General features: G+C 39.7%; 1 protein-coding gene across 1 annotated transcript; it reads right to left on the reverse strand.

Moving 5' to 3' along the window:
• Positions 1 to 922: 922 nt before the first annotated feature.
• Positions 923 to 20,695, reverse strand: RBPMS2 (RNA binding protein, mRNA processing factor 2). Its single transcript, XM_083183710.1, has 8 exons — positions 20,274 to 20,695; positions 8,584 to 8,661; positions 7,393 to 7,431; positions 7,240 to 7,302; positions 6,665 to 6,815; positions 5,403 to 5,545; positions 2,252 to 2,325; positions 923 to 1,843 (listed from the first exon to the last, which is right to left on the reverse strand). The coding sequence occupies exons 1-7, from the start codon at positions 20,322 to 20,324 to the stop codon at positions 2,263 to 2,265; spliced, it is 588 nt and encodes a 195-aa protein (XP_083039836.1). The 5' UTR covers positions 20,325 to 20,695; the 3' UTR covers positions 923 to 1,843; positions 2,252 to 2,262.
• Between the last annotated feature and the right edge of the window lie 1,125 nt (positions 20,696 to 21,820).

The following is a 21,820-nucleotide window of genomic DNA, read 5'->3' on the forward strand; positions in this document are numbered from 1 at the left end:
CAACCAATCAGAAGTATCAGTCTAACTGTCAGCAACATTGAGTTTAAGTAAAAGTTTGTGGAATAACTGCACCATCTACTAATTTAAAGTTACTTTAGAACCTGCCACAGTACACACATTTCTTTAAAATTTAAATACATCTAGAATAAACCTACCAATTATAAAGCGGACACTTCATGTTTCTAGATGCATACACTATCTCTTCAAAATAGGTACAGTATGGCCAGTAAGCTTTTTGGGGTGTTTGAGTGCAAAGAGAGTTGGGCAGTTAGGGGCAGCATGCAAAACATGTGCATTCACCCCTTAGCCATCTGTGCACTCTGGTTAGATGGCATCTCCTGACTGAGACAATGCATGTCAGGTGCTCAGTTTTTAACACCTATATTGTCTTTGGTAGTGGTTATGCCACTGTGGCAAGCCCAAGGATTGGATAAACGTCTGGTACATTCTTTAGTGTACCCATGATATATTAAATAAAAAAAAAGGTGTTCTTACTTTGTGATCCCATTGGGCATAGAGGGGGAGGGGAGACATGCTACATCAATTTAAGTCCATGTGAACCCAGACACCAAAACATGAAGACTCGTGTCAAGATTTTGTCATTGTCGACCCATTGACTGTCTAGGCCAGACTTAGGCAACTGGTGATTCTCCAGCTATTGTGAAACTAGAAGTCCCAGCATGCCTTGCCATAGTTTTGCTCTTAGGGAGTGCTTAAACTGTGGCACAGCAAGATGGGACTTTTAACATCACCACAGCTGGACCCACAGTTTGCCTACGCCTGGCCTAGACAACGTAGACTTTTTAATCCACTTTTGCTTTCATTGATTATATAGAACAGAATCCGTAAATTCTGGATGCTTAAGAAATTAAAAAATGTTCAAAGAAAGGCAAAATTAGAGAGGTAGTCAATAAAATAAGACTTCATTTTTCAATAACTTTAATTGGTCAGAAACATTCAAACATTTCTTAAATAGTTTATATTTTATCCAGTATCACATTCTCATTGGATTATTAGAGAAACTTCTCTACACAAGGCAGAGACATTTCATAATACTGAAAAACCATCATCGATACCATGCAGCAGACTGCAGGAAAACAAAATTGCACAATTGTTCATAGAGTACAGTAGACAAACCATACAGAATCTGAGCTCTTTAACTGAACAATAACTTATGACAGATTAATATATTCTTTTAATACCACACAAAACAAAAACATGATGCATAAATATTTCCTTATTAAACAAGTTACAAAAATACTGGTACTATTATTACTCTGTTTCCCCATAAGGTTGCATTATTTGGCAAGAACAGACTCTCCAATGAAAACGTAGGAACAGAATAGGTAACATTTCTGTTCATAGGCTTGCAAACTGCATTTGAGGTGGTGGAATGAACAGCACATTAGAAGCTGGGAAAAAACCCAACAGGTCTCAAGACAGGCCTGCAGAAACTGGTACACAATAGATTAAACACACTGCAACAGTAAATTCATGCCAGAAAAAAAAACAAAAAACATGCATTAAGGATGAAGATCCTTGTACTACAGAAGCAGAACATGGCTGGGCCATGTTGTGTTCAAACAGTTTCAGAAGTCACATGATTGTTGCTTCATTTAGACCTAGTTACCATGTTACCCATATAGGATCTTGTTCTTTCCACAGAAAGGGACGTTTTATTAGTTCTTTATAGTTGAAGGAATTGGCATGACAACTCCATGTTTAAGTATCGGTCCAAACACAGAGGCATTATGTGCTACGAACACTTGCTCATGTCTGGTGCACCACTTCATGGAGAAACCAAAAGGAGCAGAAAAAAAAAGCAGCAAAAGCAAAAAGAAACCTAAAAAAAAAAAAAAAAAAAAAAGGTTTAGAAGCAGCTTCACATACATGGTCAGTTATTATATATCAGCAAAAGGTTAAACATTCATCCAGCAGTTAATAGAAGTAGACTGTGAATGAGTGTTGACTTAGGTCTTCTAATCAGTGCTCTGGTCTGTAGATAATAGGCCATAACTAACCTAGAATGAACTGCTTTTGCCATGTAATAGAGTTTCTCAACTTTTTCCCTTAAGCACCACACACTGGTACTGCATCTATGACTAATCATGCACAGGTGAGTTTGCTGGGTTAAAGAACCACAAAACATCACCCATTATGGATACTTGCAGACTGGAGAGGAGAACCATTGGACTAAATGGAATACTATAGTCAGACTTTGAAAAGCCTATGGCCACAGTTCAACCCTCACCTAAAGAGCCTTTAGCAGAATTGGCGAGACTTCCATCCTTGCTGGGTGGCTTCAGATGGTGGATACCAGCGCATCTGTAAGAAGAACATTTCATGTTAAATAGATTCAGGACAGTCATTTTTTGCATGTTCAAACCCAATTTCTCTGGCTTGGGTGGCATAAATGAGTACATGGAACCTACACAAGTACAGAGAATGTGCGGATGTGACAGTTAGGACCATGGCCTCAGAACTGTATTGCTGTAATTTCAACCATTACACCATATGTACTGGCCAAAAAAAAGCAAAACCCCACATACAGTACATTAAGATTGCACTTAAGTTAATGCTGCCTACACGGAGGTTCTCAATATAGTCAGTACTTCCGACTACAGACAACCCATGTGGAACTAATTGTGTAACATCTTCATGAGAACAGGAAATAATAATTTGTTACTATGTAATGCTTTCATCTCAGTTATGTGCCCTCTATGGGAGTTTGTTACACTCAGAAGTCATAAAACTAGTTATGTGCAGGTCACTTCAGACCACAAAGCATCAATGCTTACATGTATTCCATGAAGAAGCTTTGACAGTTTCATCTTAACCGTTTAGCTGCTTGATTAGGTACAAAGCAAGAATTTGGTTAACCCCTTCTCATTTGATAGAGACTCCCTTTATTTTGTTGTGAGTTTTAAATACATGAAATGAAAATCAGCATAGTATCTTGTGCATAGTCCAAATATCACCCTACAACTCCCTGGAAAGATCTTCAACCCTGGGGATGTGTGTTAAAAAAGCAAACTAAGATATTACACAACTATCCATAGACCTATTCAAACAGATGTTTTTGTTCAGTCTGTTAGCAAGGGGAGGGAACAGGAGATAGTGTTCCATTGCTAAGGAACATATTAGGAACAAGTTTACCTTAAGAATGAAGTTAAAAAATAATAAAAAAGTACTTTGAGAAAAGCCAGTAGAAGCTGGAAAGCCTGATTTGTTAATTATATATGAACAAATCAGGCTTTCCAGCTTCTACAATACAGATTTAATTGTACTATGTATAGAGATCATATACATCCAAGCGACCTACAGTATAGTAGTGGCATATTTACCCCCAGTTAAATCTGCAAGAATGAGTCAGTTGGAGTCGGTCAGTGTAGCAAGTTCCTGCTGGAAATACTACCTGCCAGTCTCATTTGGAGATAGATTTGACAGTCCTGAAGGGAGGGACTGACAGATTTGCAGTGAGCTGGCTTCCGGTACGAAGCCAGTCCCTGCCTGATGGGGCAGTCCTAGCTGGATTCTATGGAGTGCCACTTCATCCAGGAATCCCCCCATTTGAGGAAGATCTGTCAATAGGTCACTTAAATTTCTCAACCTTCACTTACCAACCCACGTTGACTGACTGGGAATAGTAACCTGTGCTGAGTGCAGTAGTAGTGGAGCAAGACCACTTGCCAAGAATATCAGAACACTTGTTCACACTTTTGAAGCTTTTAACTAATTTCACACATCTTATAAAAATTGTAGCTGTATAATGACATTTCAAGGCTCTAAGGCCTTTATTATAAAATTACACATGAAAGATTGTGGCAGGGTTAGATTTATGAAGCAGTGATAAGGTATGAGAAGTGAGCCAGAGGAGAAGGGGCCGTTGGCAACCAATCAGCTGCTTTGTATAATGTTATATTATGCAAGTTATAGACGTTACTTCAGTGCAGATTGGTTGCCATGGGCCACTACTCCCATATACTCCTATGTATTTACTCATTTAGCTATAACACTATTAGGGAACAAGTACTGGGTGAGGAACTTTCATCTGATCAGCAACAATTCAAAGCTTGTGTGAGCTATAAACCACCATATGAATATACGAGAGACTTTAAGGTCTTAACAAAAGAGTCAAAATTTTTGGTACACCACACTGGTATATGCCACAGACCAAGTAAAATTGTTTCAATGCTGTATGTGGACTTGAAGCTGCCATATGTAAAGTGCAATGCTTCTAATAACAGAAGAGCATCATGTTTTACCATTACAAGCTTTGCATTTAAAGCAGCTTAGACACTGGAGTGATGTCAGCATCATTTGCTGCTTCAGAACAGCATATACACAGCTGTGGTTTCTAGCATCAGACTTAGTTTGAGGCAAAACCAATCCAACCTAACCTAGTTGGTCAAAGGTTCATACTTAAGCAATTACCCAAAACATACGCCAAGGCTATGTCACAGCTACAGTACATGCCAAGAAAAAGAAAACTAGTCTTACAATCATGGAAGGCCCAGCAGCCTACAAACTTAAATAAATGTGTCCATCTTTGCTTTTCTAGTCTTACTTTCCATCCTATTCTACTTTGGCCAATCTATAGGGACAGAAAATTAGATTTTGCTTTGAGAATCAGCTACTAGCTCTCAGTGTTTGCTCCAGGCTGCTCAAAGTTTAACCCCCTTTGAGTGCCAACATCTGAGACATTGGCATTTTTTGTGTGGATATTTTGCACATATTAAACCTTAAATTAAAGAAAATCAAAATGTATGCTTGACAAATTCACTTGGCACTCAAAGGGTTAACTGATAAAAAAAAAAAAACTCAGTAGGTTATTCTGGATTGCACCTCACAACTGCTATACTGTATTCCATTTCTAGATAAACCAGATTAAGAATTAATGTATAAGAAACCTTCGCTTGGTCTCCAGTTAAGCGTCTAAGCAGTCTTGGGTCACTAGGTGAATTTAATGTTTAACTACACAGAACAGATTAGTAAACCATTCACTTACATGGCAACATGTGAATGCAATTGGGACTTTCTGAAGAGAGCCAAGAGTCTTTATGCAATGCGTACAATTCAGCCACATAAGGGAATATACTATGCCCATGATGTGCCTATTTTAAGTGGCAGACAGTTTGAAATCTCCTCTGGTCTGTGATTCAGCAAGATGCAGAAGTCTGCAGAGTGGTCACAGCTAGGATGGAAATACAGTACCACAAATGTTGCTATGATTTGCCCTGTATCAAGCACCTCCACCTCTGCTACAGAATGGAACAAAATTACTGCCATAAGTAGGTAGAGTACTGCACAAACACCAACAGGATGAAAAAAGGATAGAACCATTTACACAGGAGCCATTGTGACTTCTGTCCTGGATATGCGATACCATGTAGAAAGCTTACCTGTGCATGGAGTGCTGCAGCTGCCGCAGCAGCAGCTGGGTATGCAAAATGAGGGATTGCTGGTGCCAGCTCTGTAGTGTACAGTGGATAGGGAGACCATGCTTCTGGTGAGGCTGGGATTAGTGCAGCACCGGTTAGGTCATCTTTAAACAGAAAAAGGAAACCCATTTAACATTTATCCACACAAAACTACCTGTCCAACTGCACCATAGTAACTGGAATCTACAGTTGATAACTTAATCACCCTTCCTATTGTTTTACAAGCACATTATTGAATTATATACAGTACATCTAGCCTCAATACACCACATACTGAGCAATGCCGGTCAAAGGAGCCAGCAGTTTTGCTAACCCCAGGTGTCCTTATGCATTCTCACCAAAATATGTATCGCGCATCACTATGAAAAGACACAAGCAAACTGCTTTTAAGAGGATATGCAACATTCCTATATTTGGCGCGACTCCTCTGCATATGAAATACTATGCTAGTGTTTATCACAGCAAGACATAACATAGCAGAAACAGCCGCAGACCGAATATTATGCTGGAAACTGTAGAGTCTGCTTGTGTTTATTTGTAGAGCAATGTAAATAAAACACATTTTTGGTACTCAAGGGGCAGTGTAACGTGACTGCAGCAAGGACGTTAATGGGGGTGGGGGGGGGGTACATCTGTAGATAGAGAGCATCCTCTCATTTTTGCCAGGTCTTACACCCTACCACTGGCCCTGACTATGCCTAATCGGGAGGAATTAAGTGGCCGAGGGAAATTAGTTCTCTCCTTCTCCCTCCGGATAGGTCCAAGAGGACACCCCTATATTTGAGTCACATTCACTCCTGCACCCAACTAAACCTAAAGTGAATATACATACACAAATCATGTGGTGGGCTAGTAAATGCAGTCAAATTGGACATCTGACTGAACAAGGTACAATTAGGCTTGTTCGGTTACTACTGCAGACTTCCACTCACTTGACTGGGGAGAACCTCTGCTTTTGTTTATACACAATTGGGTTGTCAGTCTGCCCTACATAGGTTACGAATGGTTACATAACCTGAACTTGCAAGCATGTAGCAATTCATAAGAACCAGGCCTCACGAATATTTGACAGCTGGAGACTAAGGGTGCCACCAGTTTCTACTTGAATATAAGTAGAGATAGACCATCCATCTGTTTAGGCATTAGGTCCTAATGTACCTTTAAAGTGCATGGAATGTTTTCAATCCTCACCATATCTAGGAATGTAAAGGACCAGAACTTACATGGATCACGTGCAATGAAATGTGCTCCAAGTGCAGGGTGGAGGTTTGTGGGGTTAGGTGTAGCCATTAATTTGTTCTTTGCCATCTTTGTGTTCGCCTTGGCAAACTCTAATCTTAAGGTCTGTGGGTTCTCTGGGTCAAAACGGATACCCTAAATAATGAATACCAAAAGGGAAAGTCTTACAGGAACCATCAGCACAGCAATTAACAAATACATTTTGTATTAAGTAGCCCTTAAAATCTATCTATTTTTTTACTAGATTACCTATCCCCATTCTATGAAGAGGTACACACACACCACAGCCTTGAAACAAAATTAACTCTGCAGACATAGGAGGAAATAGATATAGTTTGAATACCTCAACCATATTGTTGCAATATTGTGGTTTAACAGTATGGAACATAAGAAAACCCCCACACAAGACTAAAAAGCAGAAGACATTTTAAGGTGGAGATTGGTTTATGAGCGAGTTAAAGTTTTAAGAAAATAGCTAAAGACACTGCACTACTACAGTAGAAAATAAATTTCCCTGTTTTTTTATATATTAATAGTAAACATAAATATGGTTACTTACATTTAAGGCATTCTTTGCCGCCTCAGCACCAGCCCTATTATCAAAGGTAACAAAGCCTACAGGCTGAAAAAAAAAAAAAAAAAAAATTGTGTTAAGAAAAATATAAAATCTATAGATCTAATTTATATTAGCTTCTTAAAACATTAAGCTTACCTGTTTTGAAGTTAGCTTAATCAGTGATCCTTCATAACCCTAGAAGCAGAAGATACATTAAAATGACCGGCTTCAGAAGTCAAGTGAAGCCTGTAGTGTTACTGCAGCATTGGGAAGTGGATGTGCTGGACACTAGGAAAAGGGTAGATCTGCATGGCTTATTAGGGACAGCAGTGACAAGCTGCAGAGGGGGTGTAACTCCACCCTCTGCCATGGGGTGGTGCTGTGGTCCCAAGTAGCAGAACTGAAGTGGTACCCATAACTCCCAGCAGTGCTTAAGGCTGTGCTCTGTCAGTGTGGAATTTTGTGCATATGCTGTGCAATTTATTGAAGGATGAGATTGAAATACATTGACATGGGCATATAGACTTTAAAATGTCAGTTTACACTCCCTTGTGAGTTAGATTTTAGGAGTGCCTATAGGAGCAACAGAACATTAGGCAACACTGAAGTACATTTTAAAGTGTAAAATCCAAGTCAATTTTGCCCATCATTTGATCTATGTACAGTGGCAGAGTGGTGGAATCTGAAATGGTACCTTTCACTGTAGTAAGACCCCCAAGTTCAGGCAAAGAAGGGAAGAGAAAAATAAACCAGTTACCTTTTTTTTTTTTTAGAACTAAGGGATTTTTAGCCACACCCAGCATCTAATTACCTCCCACTTGAAAAGCCTTTTTGCTATAGACTGGGTCCCAAAAAAACGGTCACTACATACTTAGATTTTAAAAATGTAGTAGACTTCATATGGCTTTGCATCTAGTTGCGACACAGTCTTCTAGTCAGAGAATTTTTTGACTTTATATCCTGGTTCAGGATTTAGAAGTCAAAATGGAAAGCGACCAACAGTCTAACTTCATGGCCCTCTCATATGGTCTAATGACAAAAGTAGTCTCATTAAGCAGTTTTCTACAGCCCAAATCTGTAGAACAATTTACCATAGCCTTTACTTTAAAAAAAAAAACAAAAAAAAAAAAACCACACAAACCTAACCCTTCAAAAGCCTAAATGAGAAGGGGAGGGAGAAGCCGCTCCTATAAGTGGAGATCTACAACATTGAAACTGCATTTGGTTTTTCAAAATAAGTCACAGAATGCAGCTACAAAAGCAACGTTATTTATATTTGTTGTTCAAACAAGATTACAGTATGTATTAGAGAGGCTTGGTAACAATGAAAAAATCCAGTCAACCTACCTTAAATGGTCGAAACAGTAAGTACAATTCTCTGGGCTTAATGTCTATTGGAAGACCACTGACAAAGAGGGTTCTGACCTGTAGGTTAGGAAATAAGGAGTTACAGGTCAGACATTTTGTTGTCCAGTCATAGAAAACTTTGCAAACCAAGTCACGCTAGCTACACATTTAGTTAATGCAAAAACTATCACCCCATTTAACACAAGTGTATATTTAAGGTCTACAATTTTTACCATGATTGCATAATAGATACCAGAATCTACATAGTACTCCCATGTATAGTTAATTATAGGCTATTGGAACTAAATGTGCACTGTTTTAATACAGTACAAACCAAAGCGAAGAAACCCCCCCACCCAAAATGCTGCTTTCCATTTAAAGCTATCCCATAGTGCCCATTATAATGTTTGAAAGCCATTTTTGTTAATATATATATATATATATATATAAAAATAAAAAACCCGTCCACTGGGAATTAAGTAGTTTGTTTTTGGGAGTCTATCTAGATTTAAACAGGCCATTTAGACACAAATCAATTGTTTGGGTACACATGCATATCATGCCAACCAGACCGCGTTTAGCCATGTTGAATTGAGAGCACTTTTTCTCATGAGAGTCTGGGGGTATTTCTTATTCATGGGTCAGCGGCATACCTATAACATGCTCCCCCTATTTCTCCAGTGATCTGCACATGTGCTGTGGAGTCTGAGCACTCTAGTGCTCAGACTCCATAATACTGCAATGGTTTGCGCATGAGCAGTAGAGTCTGAGTGCTCAGACCCTACTGCTCCTGGAAGTAGTGAAAGATCTTTATGCACATGAATCTTAAATATTTTGTCTGCACAGACAGTCCTATTGGGACTGTATTTGAGATATTACATAAAAAAAATGGTTCAACATACTGTACTATACACCTGCCAGCATTGTAAGTGGCTGCAGTTCCAGACTAGCCCACGTCTTTCCTGCTTACTTGAAGAGTGGCAAATTACTTATCTGCACCACTGTCCACCCATATGTCCATTTGCCACCTCTTGCTATTGGTCTGTATGCCCTCTTTAATCTGCCTTATGGCCAGAATTTCTATATAATTTATCTGCAGAACCTACTTAAAGGGATGATTTCGATGAGCCCGATTCCCAGTACAATACACAAGTTAATGGAGGGAGCAATACTCATTAGCAAACACTGCCGACATCGCAGGTGACCACATGTGTGCAAGTCACACACACTAGGCGATTTAGAACAATTTGTTATGAAACTGCAATCATCCTAATATTGCTACAGTGCATACCCAGCTTTACACTTGTAGAAATGTGTGGCTGAAGAGTTTAAAGCTCTAGAGGAAAATCCTGTGGGCCTAAAAGTTTATATTTTGAATATACATTCAATTTAGAATCACATACCAAGTCAGTATGACCAATACAGAACTTCAAAATATCTGTTAAAGATAAAGCAAACCAGGAAATCTAGCAGTTTACAGTATTCTGTTTTAGAGGCCTAAAAGGTGGCTACACACTGAGCGATCGGTCATCTGATAGTGATGACTGTAGAGGAAACAATGTATACACAGGTTCCAATCTGTCGGCGAGACATCACTTGTGTGCCACCACTTTACTTGTGGATCCAGCCACTAATGGGGACCATATATTGGCTTCCACAGACTCCAGCTAAAGTAATGACAGTTAACATGGTATTCCTCAAGTGCTACTTGTTCTGTGGAACACTCCCCAGACCCTTCACGTATTGAAAGCCAAACTGTAACATTATGCTAAATCAAATCAGTTTCTTTAAGTGGCTACCCCCGCCAACAGTAGTACCACTGAATTAATCAATGCATCATGATTTTACTGCCGATGGTCATTTAATTTTGTATATACAGGCTACATACTCTGAAGCCCATTAACTCTGTAGTTAATATATGCCAATTTGTTCATAAGCGGTCAGGAAAAAAAACACTTAGCCTGGGGGAGGGGTTCTTTGTACAGTGATGTTTAACTTTCTTGCTTTAATAAATTAACAGATTCATTGCTTTTCCAAAACATGGGCAACAGTGGCATTCTTCCTTCCACCTGTCATAGGTTTTTATTTCCAGACATGTCAGCAGCGCACTTATTAAAGCCACCAGGGATGTTTTCTGTCTGAGCGACACAAAAATCTACATCAGCACCATACTCTAAGCTATGAAATATTTATCTTTTCAAAGAAAGCATGGAAGGGGAGGGGGAATGACTGGGCTTAGAGGTGGATATGCCCTATTGGTTATGCATGATTGCTTGGGCACCACATCTGCCCAGGAATCAAGCCTTAAGATTTCAGCCACACATGCAGATCCCATGTTTTTTTTTTATTCTAGTACTGCATGGATAGAACACAGGCATAAGGAAAAAGTATAATGTAAACAAAAAAACAATTTAAGCTGATTCCAAAGCCAACATTTCAAATACTAGAAGATGAAGTGATTTTTAGATGTATGCTGGTTTTGAGTATTTACCATCTGATAGGGGTTTATGAAGACTGAGATGTGGAAAGAGTCATTCCCATCCCAACTAGTACTGGTTCTAGAAATACTGTGCTTGTCAACTACATAATAGATACAACAGGAACATAAGTAATTTCATAGCCAATAGCAGACCCTGGTGAGGAGTACAGCGTCACACCAACAACTTAGGTTTCTAATACAGCCAATGTATCAGACTGCTGTGACATCCCAGTAACATGATAGTTGATTGGAGTGGTCCGTCGCCAAGCAGTAATGGTATACTGTAGGACTGCAGCTTTAATTTTATTTGCTGCACCAACTAAAGCATCAAGCACTGTACGTTAAATGGAAGGCAAGTGGTATAGTAGCTTCAAATTGGCATCTAAATGGCTGGCAGGCAATGATTACATCAGTCTATAGGTAAAAACTATTTTTATTTTTGGGACAGTCTTAAGCCGTGTACACCTGCATCAATTTTGCTTATATGAGCAAAATCAAATCCTAAACTAAATAGAATGGTTTGTGTCACTTTGCGCTCCCATTTTTTTCACAAAATCGAACAGAAATCTACTGTGCAGCCAAGGAAATATTGAATTTGATCTAGTAAAACAAGTGTACAATGTACAGTACCATGAATGTATATTGAATTCGATATCTAATGCAAAAGTACAGATCTAATGCCAAATCAAATCAAAACGAAGTGTGTGTACATAGCTATACTTTAACATTCACATGAACTCTAATTGGGAAAGTGTGGCAAGCACAGTGGTAGCTCAGCGAGGAACCTGGGCTGAAAGCCATGCAAGGATATACAGAACACGAATTGTGTTTCAAAGTAGACACCCGGGCAAAGATCAAAGTGAACTGTGGACATGTCAACCTATTGACTGCCTAGACACGGAGTTGATCTACACCCTGCATGTGGAATTTGTGAGCCAATGGCGGCATTTGTGGATGCTCAACACAATTGTTGTTCTAATGCATAGAAAGGTACCCCAATACATAGGAGGGGTGTGTGTGTGTGTGTGTATACACATCTCAGATTCTGATCCAGGTGCTTTACCTCATGATACACTAGAAAGAATTGTTCTAAACCCCTCCTATCACTTTCTGGAGAGCAGTGGCAGAAAGCCATATTCCATGACCATCAAGCTACAGTTAAGGCTGACTGAAGCCAGATGGAATGTTATGATGCGTTTAAAAACCAAGAAGAGTGCTTATAAGGTTTTAGCAACACTGGTGATGTTCAGTGTAGAACAGCTCCAGCGACAAGGAACTGATAAGCCATTATATTATACAGCAGTGACATGGGGGTTAATTTAGCCATTCTATGTTAACTGGGGGATGACTGAGGGCAGATTAGCCTAAAGCTATTTCATTTACAAAGTAAAATTGTTTTTATGAAGAAAGCTTAATATTGCATGGGAGGTAGATTTTAGTCTGGCAAATCTGCAAGTATAAATGTGGGGAGTTTACTGCAAAACACGTTACCACAGCACACCTTAGTGATAAATGGACCTACAAGCAGAATGTTTGTAAACAGGAAGTTGCTTAAAGCAGAAAAAACACCAATTTAATGCGCAAAAGGACTAATGCAAGGAGAGCAGATTTTAGCAGTTAAAAAATACAGTACACTAATGTTAGATCACAGAACCAAGTCTGCATCATCACGTATCCAAAATCAGTAAACAGGAGTTTTGCGATAATACAGCATCTTCACAGGCATACTGTGTTAGTCCTTCACCTGTACACATACCTGTATGTGTCATGCTGTAAGACTAAGTTAAGCTGGTTGCAGGAACCGCCAATGACATCACAACTGCACAAGCAAATTTAAATGCCTTCCTAGTTGCAATGCCTTGCCAGACATATTTTAAAGCAGAGTTGAAAGTGTATAGGACTGTTCATGTGTAAATTTAAGATTACACTCATCAGAACTATTAGACTGAGCATCAGGAGATAAGGCAAGACTTTAGGTAGGCATAAAATAATGTCCAAGAGACAATCCCCTGGTTTATCGGTTTAAATGGCTGGTGGAATTCTACAATACTGTTGGATCAGCATTATCCATTCCATTAGTGCCGTTTTTCATATTCTTTAAGCATAAAGCCACACTTAGATGGCACTCCGTTTTTGAATATCTGACAGGAAGCTCTGCAATGCCCGGATTATTAGATTTAAAACACCCAAGCATAACTCACAGGGATACTGGATAGCTGTAGCAACATCTGAAGATTGGTTAGACCAGAGGTTTTCAAACTCTGCCATTACAGTCCAGAGTTTAATATTCATGCATGGGCGTAGGTGCCTTTATTAGTACCACTATGGACTGGTTTTAACAAGCTGGAATCAGCATAGATGTACTGTAAACCTTGAATATAATTATTTAAGAACCTCTGGTGTAAACTAATTGGGCAATATCTATGATTTTTAGAAATCTCCTGCATTATGCAGTTATGTACCATTATGGACTCAATTTTACAGAACCTACTATTCCTACATACAGTACTTTGTATGTCCCTTCATTTTAATAATCTGAGAAAGCAATTAGCCCCATCCAATAATATTCATATCTTCCTGTCTGTTGTCACTGGATCACTCTCTGCCTATGCTTTGAGAAAAATAAAATGGACTTTTGACAAAGACGTCTACCCAGCAATAACGAGTGCTTACACTTGGGAGTTATGGCTGCGGCCATTCTGCAGCATGGCCCTTGTTAGAGTTGACCTCCTGCATTTACAGAGGATTGAGATAATGCATTGTCAGCAACATTGCTGGTATACACTGGACGAATAGTTAAACTGTTAAAGTAGCTCAATTGTTCAAAATATGGTCTAGTGTGTACTCCACATTAACAAATATATTATGGACTGTAGTGTCCTGGGGGAGGGCAACCTTCATCTTTTAAATCAGATCAGGGATACTTCCACCCCATCCAACAATTCTATCCTCAATATGCCTTACCCTTTATTTTTCTGAAACCACTCTGTACGTCTACAAGTCTTAGTGTAAGCAGATGACACATTTTAGTAAATCCATAATTGCATGTGAAGGCTACTAGAAAAATCGATCACTTAGGAGGATTATACTTCTGTCATCATGGATGCCACTAGTTTCATATGAATACACTAGCTAAGCCCACTCGAAGCAAAAGCTAGTCTGCTACTGTGTGATTGCCTCGGTTTCTGTATGTTTGAAAGATTTATTTCTACTCGCTACCAGAGTCAAGTTCATTGCCCTCTCAACTGGCTGAGACTTTGTATTCTATACCTGCAAGTTTAATGAGGGGGGGGGGGGGGGTAGACACATACAGAAGAGACCACCAGCACCATGTTAACTATTGCTTAACAAGCTATTTTGTTTAGCGGGAAGCAGACAAGCAACTCCCAATGCTTGTCAAATTACACTTTTCTGGATACCTTTGACTTTCCAAGCTCTTCAACGGCCAAGGTCCTGCAAGACTACACAGTTGTCCACATATCAAAGCTGGATAGGCAGTCAACTCTACCTGACAAGCTGTGAGGACAGTCCCTGCAGCCAATGTATGGCTAGTCAGTAGGGCATACACCGGCTTACTACAGGGCTGACTGGATATCCGATATATATGTTCGGACAGAGCTATAGTCAATGTATATATCACACCCAATCTCCCATCTAAAGTGATAGGAGATAGTAAATTGAGGTTTCTTTGTGTGTCATTTGCTCTCATTAAGGAGAGATTTAGACACGCATAGCTGCTATACCCAAGCAAACCAATGTGCATGCAGCGAAAAGTCCAGTTTCAGTGCTAAAATGGGCGACATTGCACATTTCAACTTGCCACACCCAGGGGTGTGATCAGAGAGCCGACTCCGGCAGCACCTGAACTAAGCTACATTGGGCACCTTCTAGTGGCTACTGGTGTGAATACATTTAAACTCTACGAACTGACTACAGGTATTGTTATTGGCTGTAGTGTTGAATGGCTGATATATCTATGGACCATCGGCCAGTGAAAGCCATTCAGATATATCTATGGTACACAGATATTTTGCATTGGCTGTGCAAAACACCTGACGCCTGATAGATCTAAAGATATGATGCATAATTTTGTGCAATGCACCAATTGCCTGTACAGCCACCTCTGCTGATTGACAGCTCATTTGCATGTAGAAATTAAAGTCTTGTCGGATCAGGCTATATGTATGGAGAATACGCTGTCCGGCCAGTCTGTAGATATCTACTAGTGTGTACCCAGCTTAAGACAATCACACCCAATCTGCGCTTGAAATGCAACATGATATCTACTAGTGTGTACCCAGCTTAAGACAATCACACCCAATCTGCGCTTGAAATGCAACATTTAGTTTGAACAGAGTTCTCCACAGGAAAAGTCTTTGACAATTATGTTAACCTGCAAGAGTTTCCCCCAAAAAATATTAAATTAGGGAGGGTTATTGTCAAATGAAAAGTTGTAGTAATGCACAGCACCTAGATCAGTGTAACCCCGTGGGTTTACACAGAGGCGCAGAGAGAAAAGGGGTGTACCCCCCCCCCCCCCCATCATCATCATCCAGCAGCAGCCGTCGACCCAGTACATGCTGCAGCGTAGCTATGGAAGTGCTTAGTCTTCTGTATTTTATGCTAAGGCTGCATGACTGATTAAACCATACCCTTGAAAAGAAACTTGGCCTAGTCCGGCTTTATTACCCTGGGTGCACGAGACCCCCTTGCACTAGTAGAGTGCTTTAAATGCCTCTAGCCATTTGTGACCGCCTACTTTTCAACATCATTGCATATTAAAAAAAAAAAAAAAAAAAAAAAAAGCATAGAAGCCATTTGGATGCAGCAAACAGGCCTGTGGCCATTTTTAAATAACATTTACAGCATTATTGATCATATCCAGGACACTAGCAAAGTGTGTATTGCATAATATGTTTGAGGAACCTTTTTGTTTCTTACTTTGACTAACCGAAGTCAACGCAAATCTTTCATATACCAACTGAAGAGCTAGCCAATACAAGCAAGACATTTTTACAAACCACTTGTAATGCCCTCTAGTCAGAGTGTGGTGTACAGTAACTTATGTAGAAATCGGATGACAAACATCAAAAACAAGCAGTAGACAATTTAGAAGCCAGCTAAATTCTGGTAAATAAACCCCTCAAAGAATCAAAAACAAGCAGTAGACAATTTAGAAGCCAGCTAAATTCTGGTAAATAAACCCCTCAAAGAATCAAAAACAAGCAGTAGACAATTTAGAAGCCAGCTAAATTCTGGTAAATAAACCCCTCAAAGAATGAAAATAGATTCAACTGCAGAAACCTGTATATTTTATTTAAATAAGGGACATTGCTATTAAGACTAGAATATTTACTTATATTATGTACATTTTAAGTCAATACTCCTTCTGCATCCACACCATTGCATTCTTATTTTTCATTGGTCAAATTCACACGGTAGTCAGATTTCTCGATCACTCCATTGTTTTCAACATTACCTAAGTAATGGAGGCAAAACTGATTCCCTTGAATACCCAATTAGCTTTAGGGATAAGAAAATAAATCAGTGCCAAGTCTCAGTGTATAAAGAGTGTTGTGATGAGGTTATGGCATTATTTAAATGGCATCTTTTCTAACAGTTCTTAAGTACTGGCATAGTTTGGAGGCACACAGATCTCATAGGTAGAGCTGTTAAGCTATGAAGTTTCTGGTGTAGGAATCAGGGTGTCTACTCTACAACAGTAGGACAGATTCTTAGAACTAACAATATGGAGCATAGTTTTGCCACATACCAGGAAGCCATAGTCTCTAAACTATGAACACTATCCCATTATAGTCATAGCCACTGGTACACTTCAATCAAAACTATACAATCCAACATGGATTATAAGATTCACCCCAAGCGGAAGAGTAAAGAAGGGCATAAAGCATCTCTTGGCCTCTGGTAACCTAAAGACTAAAAGGTGCCCATACACGTTACAATTATTGTATACAATATCGCATCTCATCGCATCTCTGTTTTGCGATGAGATCAGATAAGATGAGTACAAAAAGTATATGCTGCACATACTTTTTAGTACTAGATCTCATCGCAAAACTGAGATCGGATGAGATGCAATATTGTATACAATAATTGTAACGTGTATGGGCACCTTAACAACTCTATCCAGCTAGGAGCTAGCTCCAACAGATGTGTCCTTAGTCATACGTACAGAGTTGTGGCACACCAGGCACATGAAACCCACCATTTCCTGTGCAACTCAGCCAGCACCAGGCTTCTTTATTAACCAAAAATGAATCTTATTCTCAACGCTATGCTAAGAAGCATAAACAAAGTCTGGAATATACATGCTATATCACTTTAATTACCAGTGTGTACCTTATTTGAATGCCAATGCTAGCAAGATTCTCTGACTTAGTCAACATGCTCACAACTAGAATGTATGTAAACATCTGGTCAGGAAAAAGTTGACAGCATCAAACATTGTAACAGAATTTACAATTCTCCAAAACTAACAGAGGTGCCAGATAGCCACCTACTGCTATAATTATGCCAGTTAGCTAATCCTTGACCAGTACATGGAGCGGACAATTAGTAAAACATGACAGATTAGCTGAAGACGTGAGGAGTGCTGTAGAATATTAGTCAATCCAGACGATGTTTACTGGGTTAGAATTTAGACCAGGCATGTCCAACGTTGGCCCTCCAGATGTTTTGAAACTACACATCCCAGCATGCTTTGCAATAGTTTTAGCATTCTCTAATAGCAAAACTGTGGCAAAGCATGCTGGGATGTGTAGTTTCAAAACATCTGGAAGGCCAACGTTGGACATGCCTGATTTAGACACATGAATTCCGAATGCTGGGGAATGTTAGAGTTAGTTTGAGTACCCCGTCAGAATTTTAGTTAGTCGGGATGCTGGTGTCGCTTCTGACCACTGGCATCTCATACCCAGCCTGTTCTAAGGAGAATATGGTATACAGCAAATGCAGTGTATGCAGAGTTTGATCAATTGTATCCAAGTACCACCACCTCAGCTACATTTAGGTAAACCGATCCTAGAACGATAGTTGTTTGGTGATAATAAAAAAGACATCAGATGGTCATCATTTCAGTGGTCAAAGAAAAACAAAACTGTTAAATCACTCTGATCTGTCAGGTGTGTACCGAGCTTAATATTAGCAAACTTTAAACGTGGTCTTTCTTGGCAAACGCAAGAACGTGAATGTTTAGGTATAACAATGCCTACAATGAAACTAGCAGTTATGACGTGTGCATAGAAGAGATATTCTGATCATCCACAGGGTTTTATGCAACATAGTACTATGGTTATACAGACAGCTTTGCTTAAGGAAGCAAATACAGCGTTGGACAAATTTCAAATCTTATTAATTGTACAGACTGCTAAACTGTTCATAATTGCTGGCCACAGGAACCACTGAAAATGCCATCACTGCCTGCATGATCTTCTGGCCAGGCAAAGCATGGCCAATTAGCAAGTCTTTATACACTACATTATTAGTGTGCATCGTTAACAAAATCCTTACAGCCGTTCCATTGTGTACACCGCATAACACATTGGGGGAAATTTACTAAGATGTGTATTCTACTTCACATGTAGTGTTGCTATGGGCAACCAATCAGATCCTGTCTACTATCTTCTAGAGCAGTGATCGTCAACCTTTTTACCTTGCGGCACACTAAATAAGATTTTAAAATTGCCAAGGCACACCATGAGATCCCCACAGGGCAAAACACATTGGCCCCCACAGGAAAAAAAAAAAAAACTATTGGCTCCCATATAAAAGACAATCACACTGGTCCCCACAGGAAACTAAAATAAAATACATTGGCCCTTTACATGAAAAGAAGAGACCAGTAAATAATATGTTAAACTGGTGGTGGCTGTAAACTAGTTTGGGCATCTCTAGATCTGGGGGCACACTTGAGAACAGCTCAAGGCACACTAGTGTGCCACGGCACAGTGGTTGAAAAACACTGTTTTAGAGGGTGCTAAATAAAAGTAGATTCCGATTTGCCCATAGCAACATCACAAGTGAAGTAGAATACACATCTTCCCCCCCCCCCCCCCCCCCCATTATGTCAAGGTCATTTGGGCAAGGGATTCTAATCCTTTGGCCATAAGCGCCAGCAAGTCAGATATGCCAGTTTTAGGAGAAATCTTGCACAGGAGATTCATTTTGGATAAAGCCAGTGAAAGTCAAAAATCAAAGCCTGAATTGTAGTGAATGAAATGTATACAGGTTTTAGTGAACATGGGGAGGTAAACAGAAGAGATTGGGATATTTTACCCAGGATTTAAGAACAATCCTTGGAAGATTAAGGAAACATACATATTTAGAGTGAATTCTACCGCACACCTGCCTGTAAGATTGTTTTGTGCGCACAAAACAAAGATACATACTCGACTTTCTGCAACAAAGCTTCTTGCACAGATGAACATGGAAATGCTTCATCCACAACAATGGTGGATCAATACTAGAAGTTGACACTCGCAACAAGCAGCAACAACGGCTAATACACAGGATGTTTATAGCCTATTAGATTAGCTGTTTGTACTTCATACTTGCAGTGTCAGAATTAACATTACTATCTGAAAAAGTTACTCTTCACATTAATGCTTGACAATTTACACAGTACTAAGTGACATTTGCAGTAGTTTTTAAAGCTACTTTTGGGGGGGGGGTGCCACAAAATAGTTAACATTCTGGAAACTTCAGTATAAACAATTTGGTATTATGGGATTTATTGCTTTAGTTTGATTCATTTAAAAAAAGGTGGTAGTGTGGAAGAAAATGGGCCGAAAACCACTATCAAGAGTAATGATTTCCCCTCCCCAAGTACCACAGAAGAAAAAACTGGTAACCTTGGCAAATAAATTTATAGGATTACACACTGACCATAAATAAGGTTATCCTGAGAACTGGGGAAACCAAAAACCCCACCTCTGATTAAATACATACATACAATATAAGTAAATAAAATTTGCAAGTCACTAATCTCAGAGCCCATAGGACATTGATACCATAACAGTAATTAAAATGCAGGATTGACAATAATAGACAGCGCAACAGGACTCAGTCTTCAAAGAGTCTTAACTTTAACTTGAAAGAAAGACGGATCATTAAAACATTTTACAATGGGAGATGCATACATTATGGAGAAAGGGGGGTGTAACATGGAAGCAGACAGAAAACATCCACTTACCTCTTCCTCTATATTATTACTGTGTTCACTATCTGTCTTTAGAGTACTCATGGTGTACAAACCAACAGCTGATTCCTCTGCCGAGTCCACGGTTGCTGATTTCTGGGTTCCCTGTTGCTAGAGAATGTACCCCTGTACTGCAAGTACTGTGTTAAATGGAGATGGAGCTGAAGTCGGGGATAGTCTGGACCCAACTATGGGAAAGTTGAATTTTCATGTGATGTATCGGTGCCCAGTGAAGGTGCTAGATATGTTTGCGGTGGTAAGAGGTGTATGTGTGAGTGCTAAGGTGGGAGAGTGCAGAAGAACAAGGGCGGGATGTTGGCTCTTTATACCACCCCTTCCTGAAGTGAAAACTTAATTAAGGAGGGGTAGGATGAAGAAGGGGGAGTGAGGTTATGCAGAAGCCCAGAGACTCATCTAGCTTGTTCATCAATTAAACTTAAAGAGAGGAGGAAAGGGTGGGAGGCGTGGAGGGCTGTGCCCTATTATGCTGCTAGTGGGATCAGCTGAGTGTCCTCCTCCCTGCGTGTGTCCTGCTGCTGGGAGAATGAGAACAATCCCCCAATCACATCATGCGGCCCGGCTGTTCTTATAGTAACGAAAAAAAAAGTTATTTCTACTTTGATGAAGTTACTTTGTTGTAGTTTCATTTCTACAGGACAACGGATTGGAGCTGCTATGGCGCCCCCAGAGACAGCCGCGCTGCTGGGCAGAATTGTCCCATAACCAAGCTCATAACGTATAGAAAAAAGTGTATTGTATTAACTTACTAGAACGAAGGCTCGTGCGTTTTCCAGAATCCCATTGTGTAACTTCTCTACCTGTCACAGAGTTATGTACTGTATCTTTGAGTTAAGCTGTGAGATATGTGCTCAAATAAATACAACAGAGGCTTGACCTTCCTGTCAGTTTTCTGAAGGACTTTACTGAGTGTTTTCCATTGCAGTATGGCATAGGTTATAATAAATAAGATGTCATATTTTTCAATGTATGTTGCTGTTTTTGAATAATTTTCTACTGAATACATTTTACTAAAGCACATTAAATAAATACTAGTCACCAGCCCATCAAAATACCAGAACACAACAGTAATGTTGCCGCCGCCGGCTGTGCGCTGCCAAACCGAGAAACACTTGAATTGCTCAGTCAGGCGTCATCTAGTGGCCGCCTATGTGCAAAACACTTGAATTCACCCCACAGAGGTGAGGAGCAGTGTAGCCTTTTATTACGTAGGCCAGTGGTTCCCAATCTTTTTTGTATCACGGCACCCTAGAGTATCAGAATTTTTCCACAGCACCCCTAGGTGTAGAAAAATAAATATATAGTAGAGTTTATATGTGATTCTGCGGTTCAGTTATATGGTAAAGAGCAGGATTTGCTTCTGTTTGTACACATATTTTTTGATTGGCAGCCACCTATAAAGCCCCGTACACACGGGGGAGATATATTGCTCAGCCATATATTGCTAGCAAAATATGGCTGAGCAATATATTGCTCAGTTTCTCCTTTTCATCAGCGACCAGAGATGGTCGCTGATGAAAGGG

The sequence above is a fragment of the Crinia signifera genome, chromosome 4 (assembly GCF_055691185.1).
Source record: "Crinia signifera chromosome 4, ASM5569118v1, whole genome shotgun sequence".
NCBI lineage: Eukaryota > Metazoa > Chordata > Amphibia > Anura > Myobatrachidae > Crinia > Crinia signifera.

Excerpts from the sequence above, each read along its gene's own strand:
- RBPMS2 (XM_083183710.1), bottom strand. The coding sequence starts at position 20,324 with ATGAGTACTCTAAAGACAGATAGTGAACACAGTAATAATATAGAGGAA. Across the intron at positions 8,662-20,273 it reads GTAATAATATAGAGGAAGAG|GTCAGAACCCTCTTTGTCAG; the intron begins GTAAGTGGATGT and ends CCTAACCTACAG. Across the intron at positions 2,326-5,402 it reads CTGCAGCACTCCATGCACAG|ATGCGCTGGTATCCACCATC; the intron begins GTAAGCTTTCTA and ends TTCTTCTTACAG.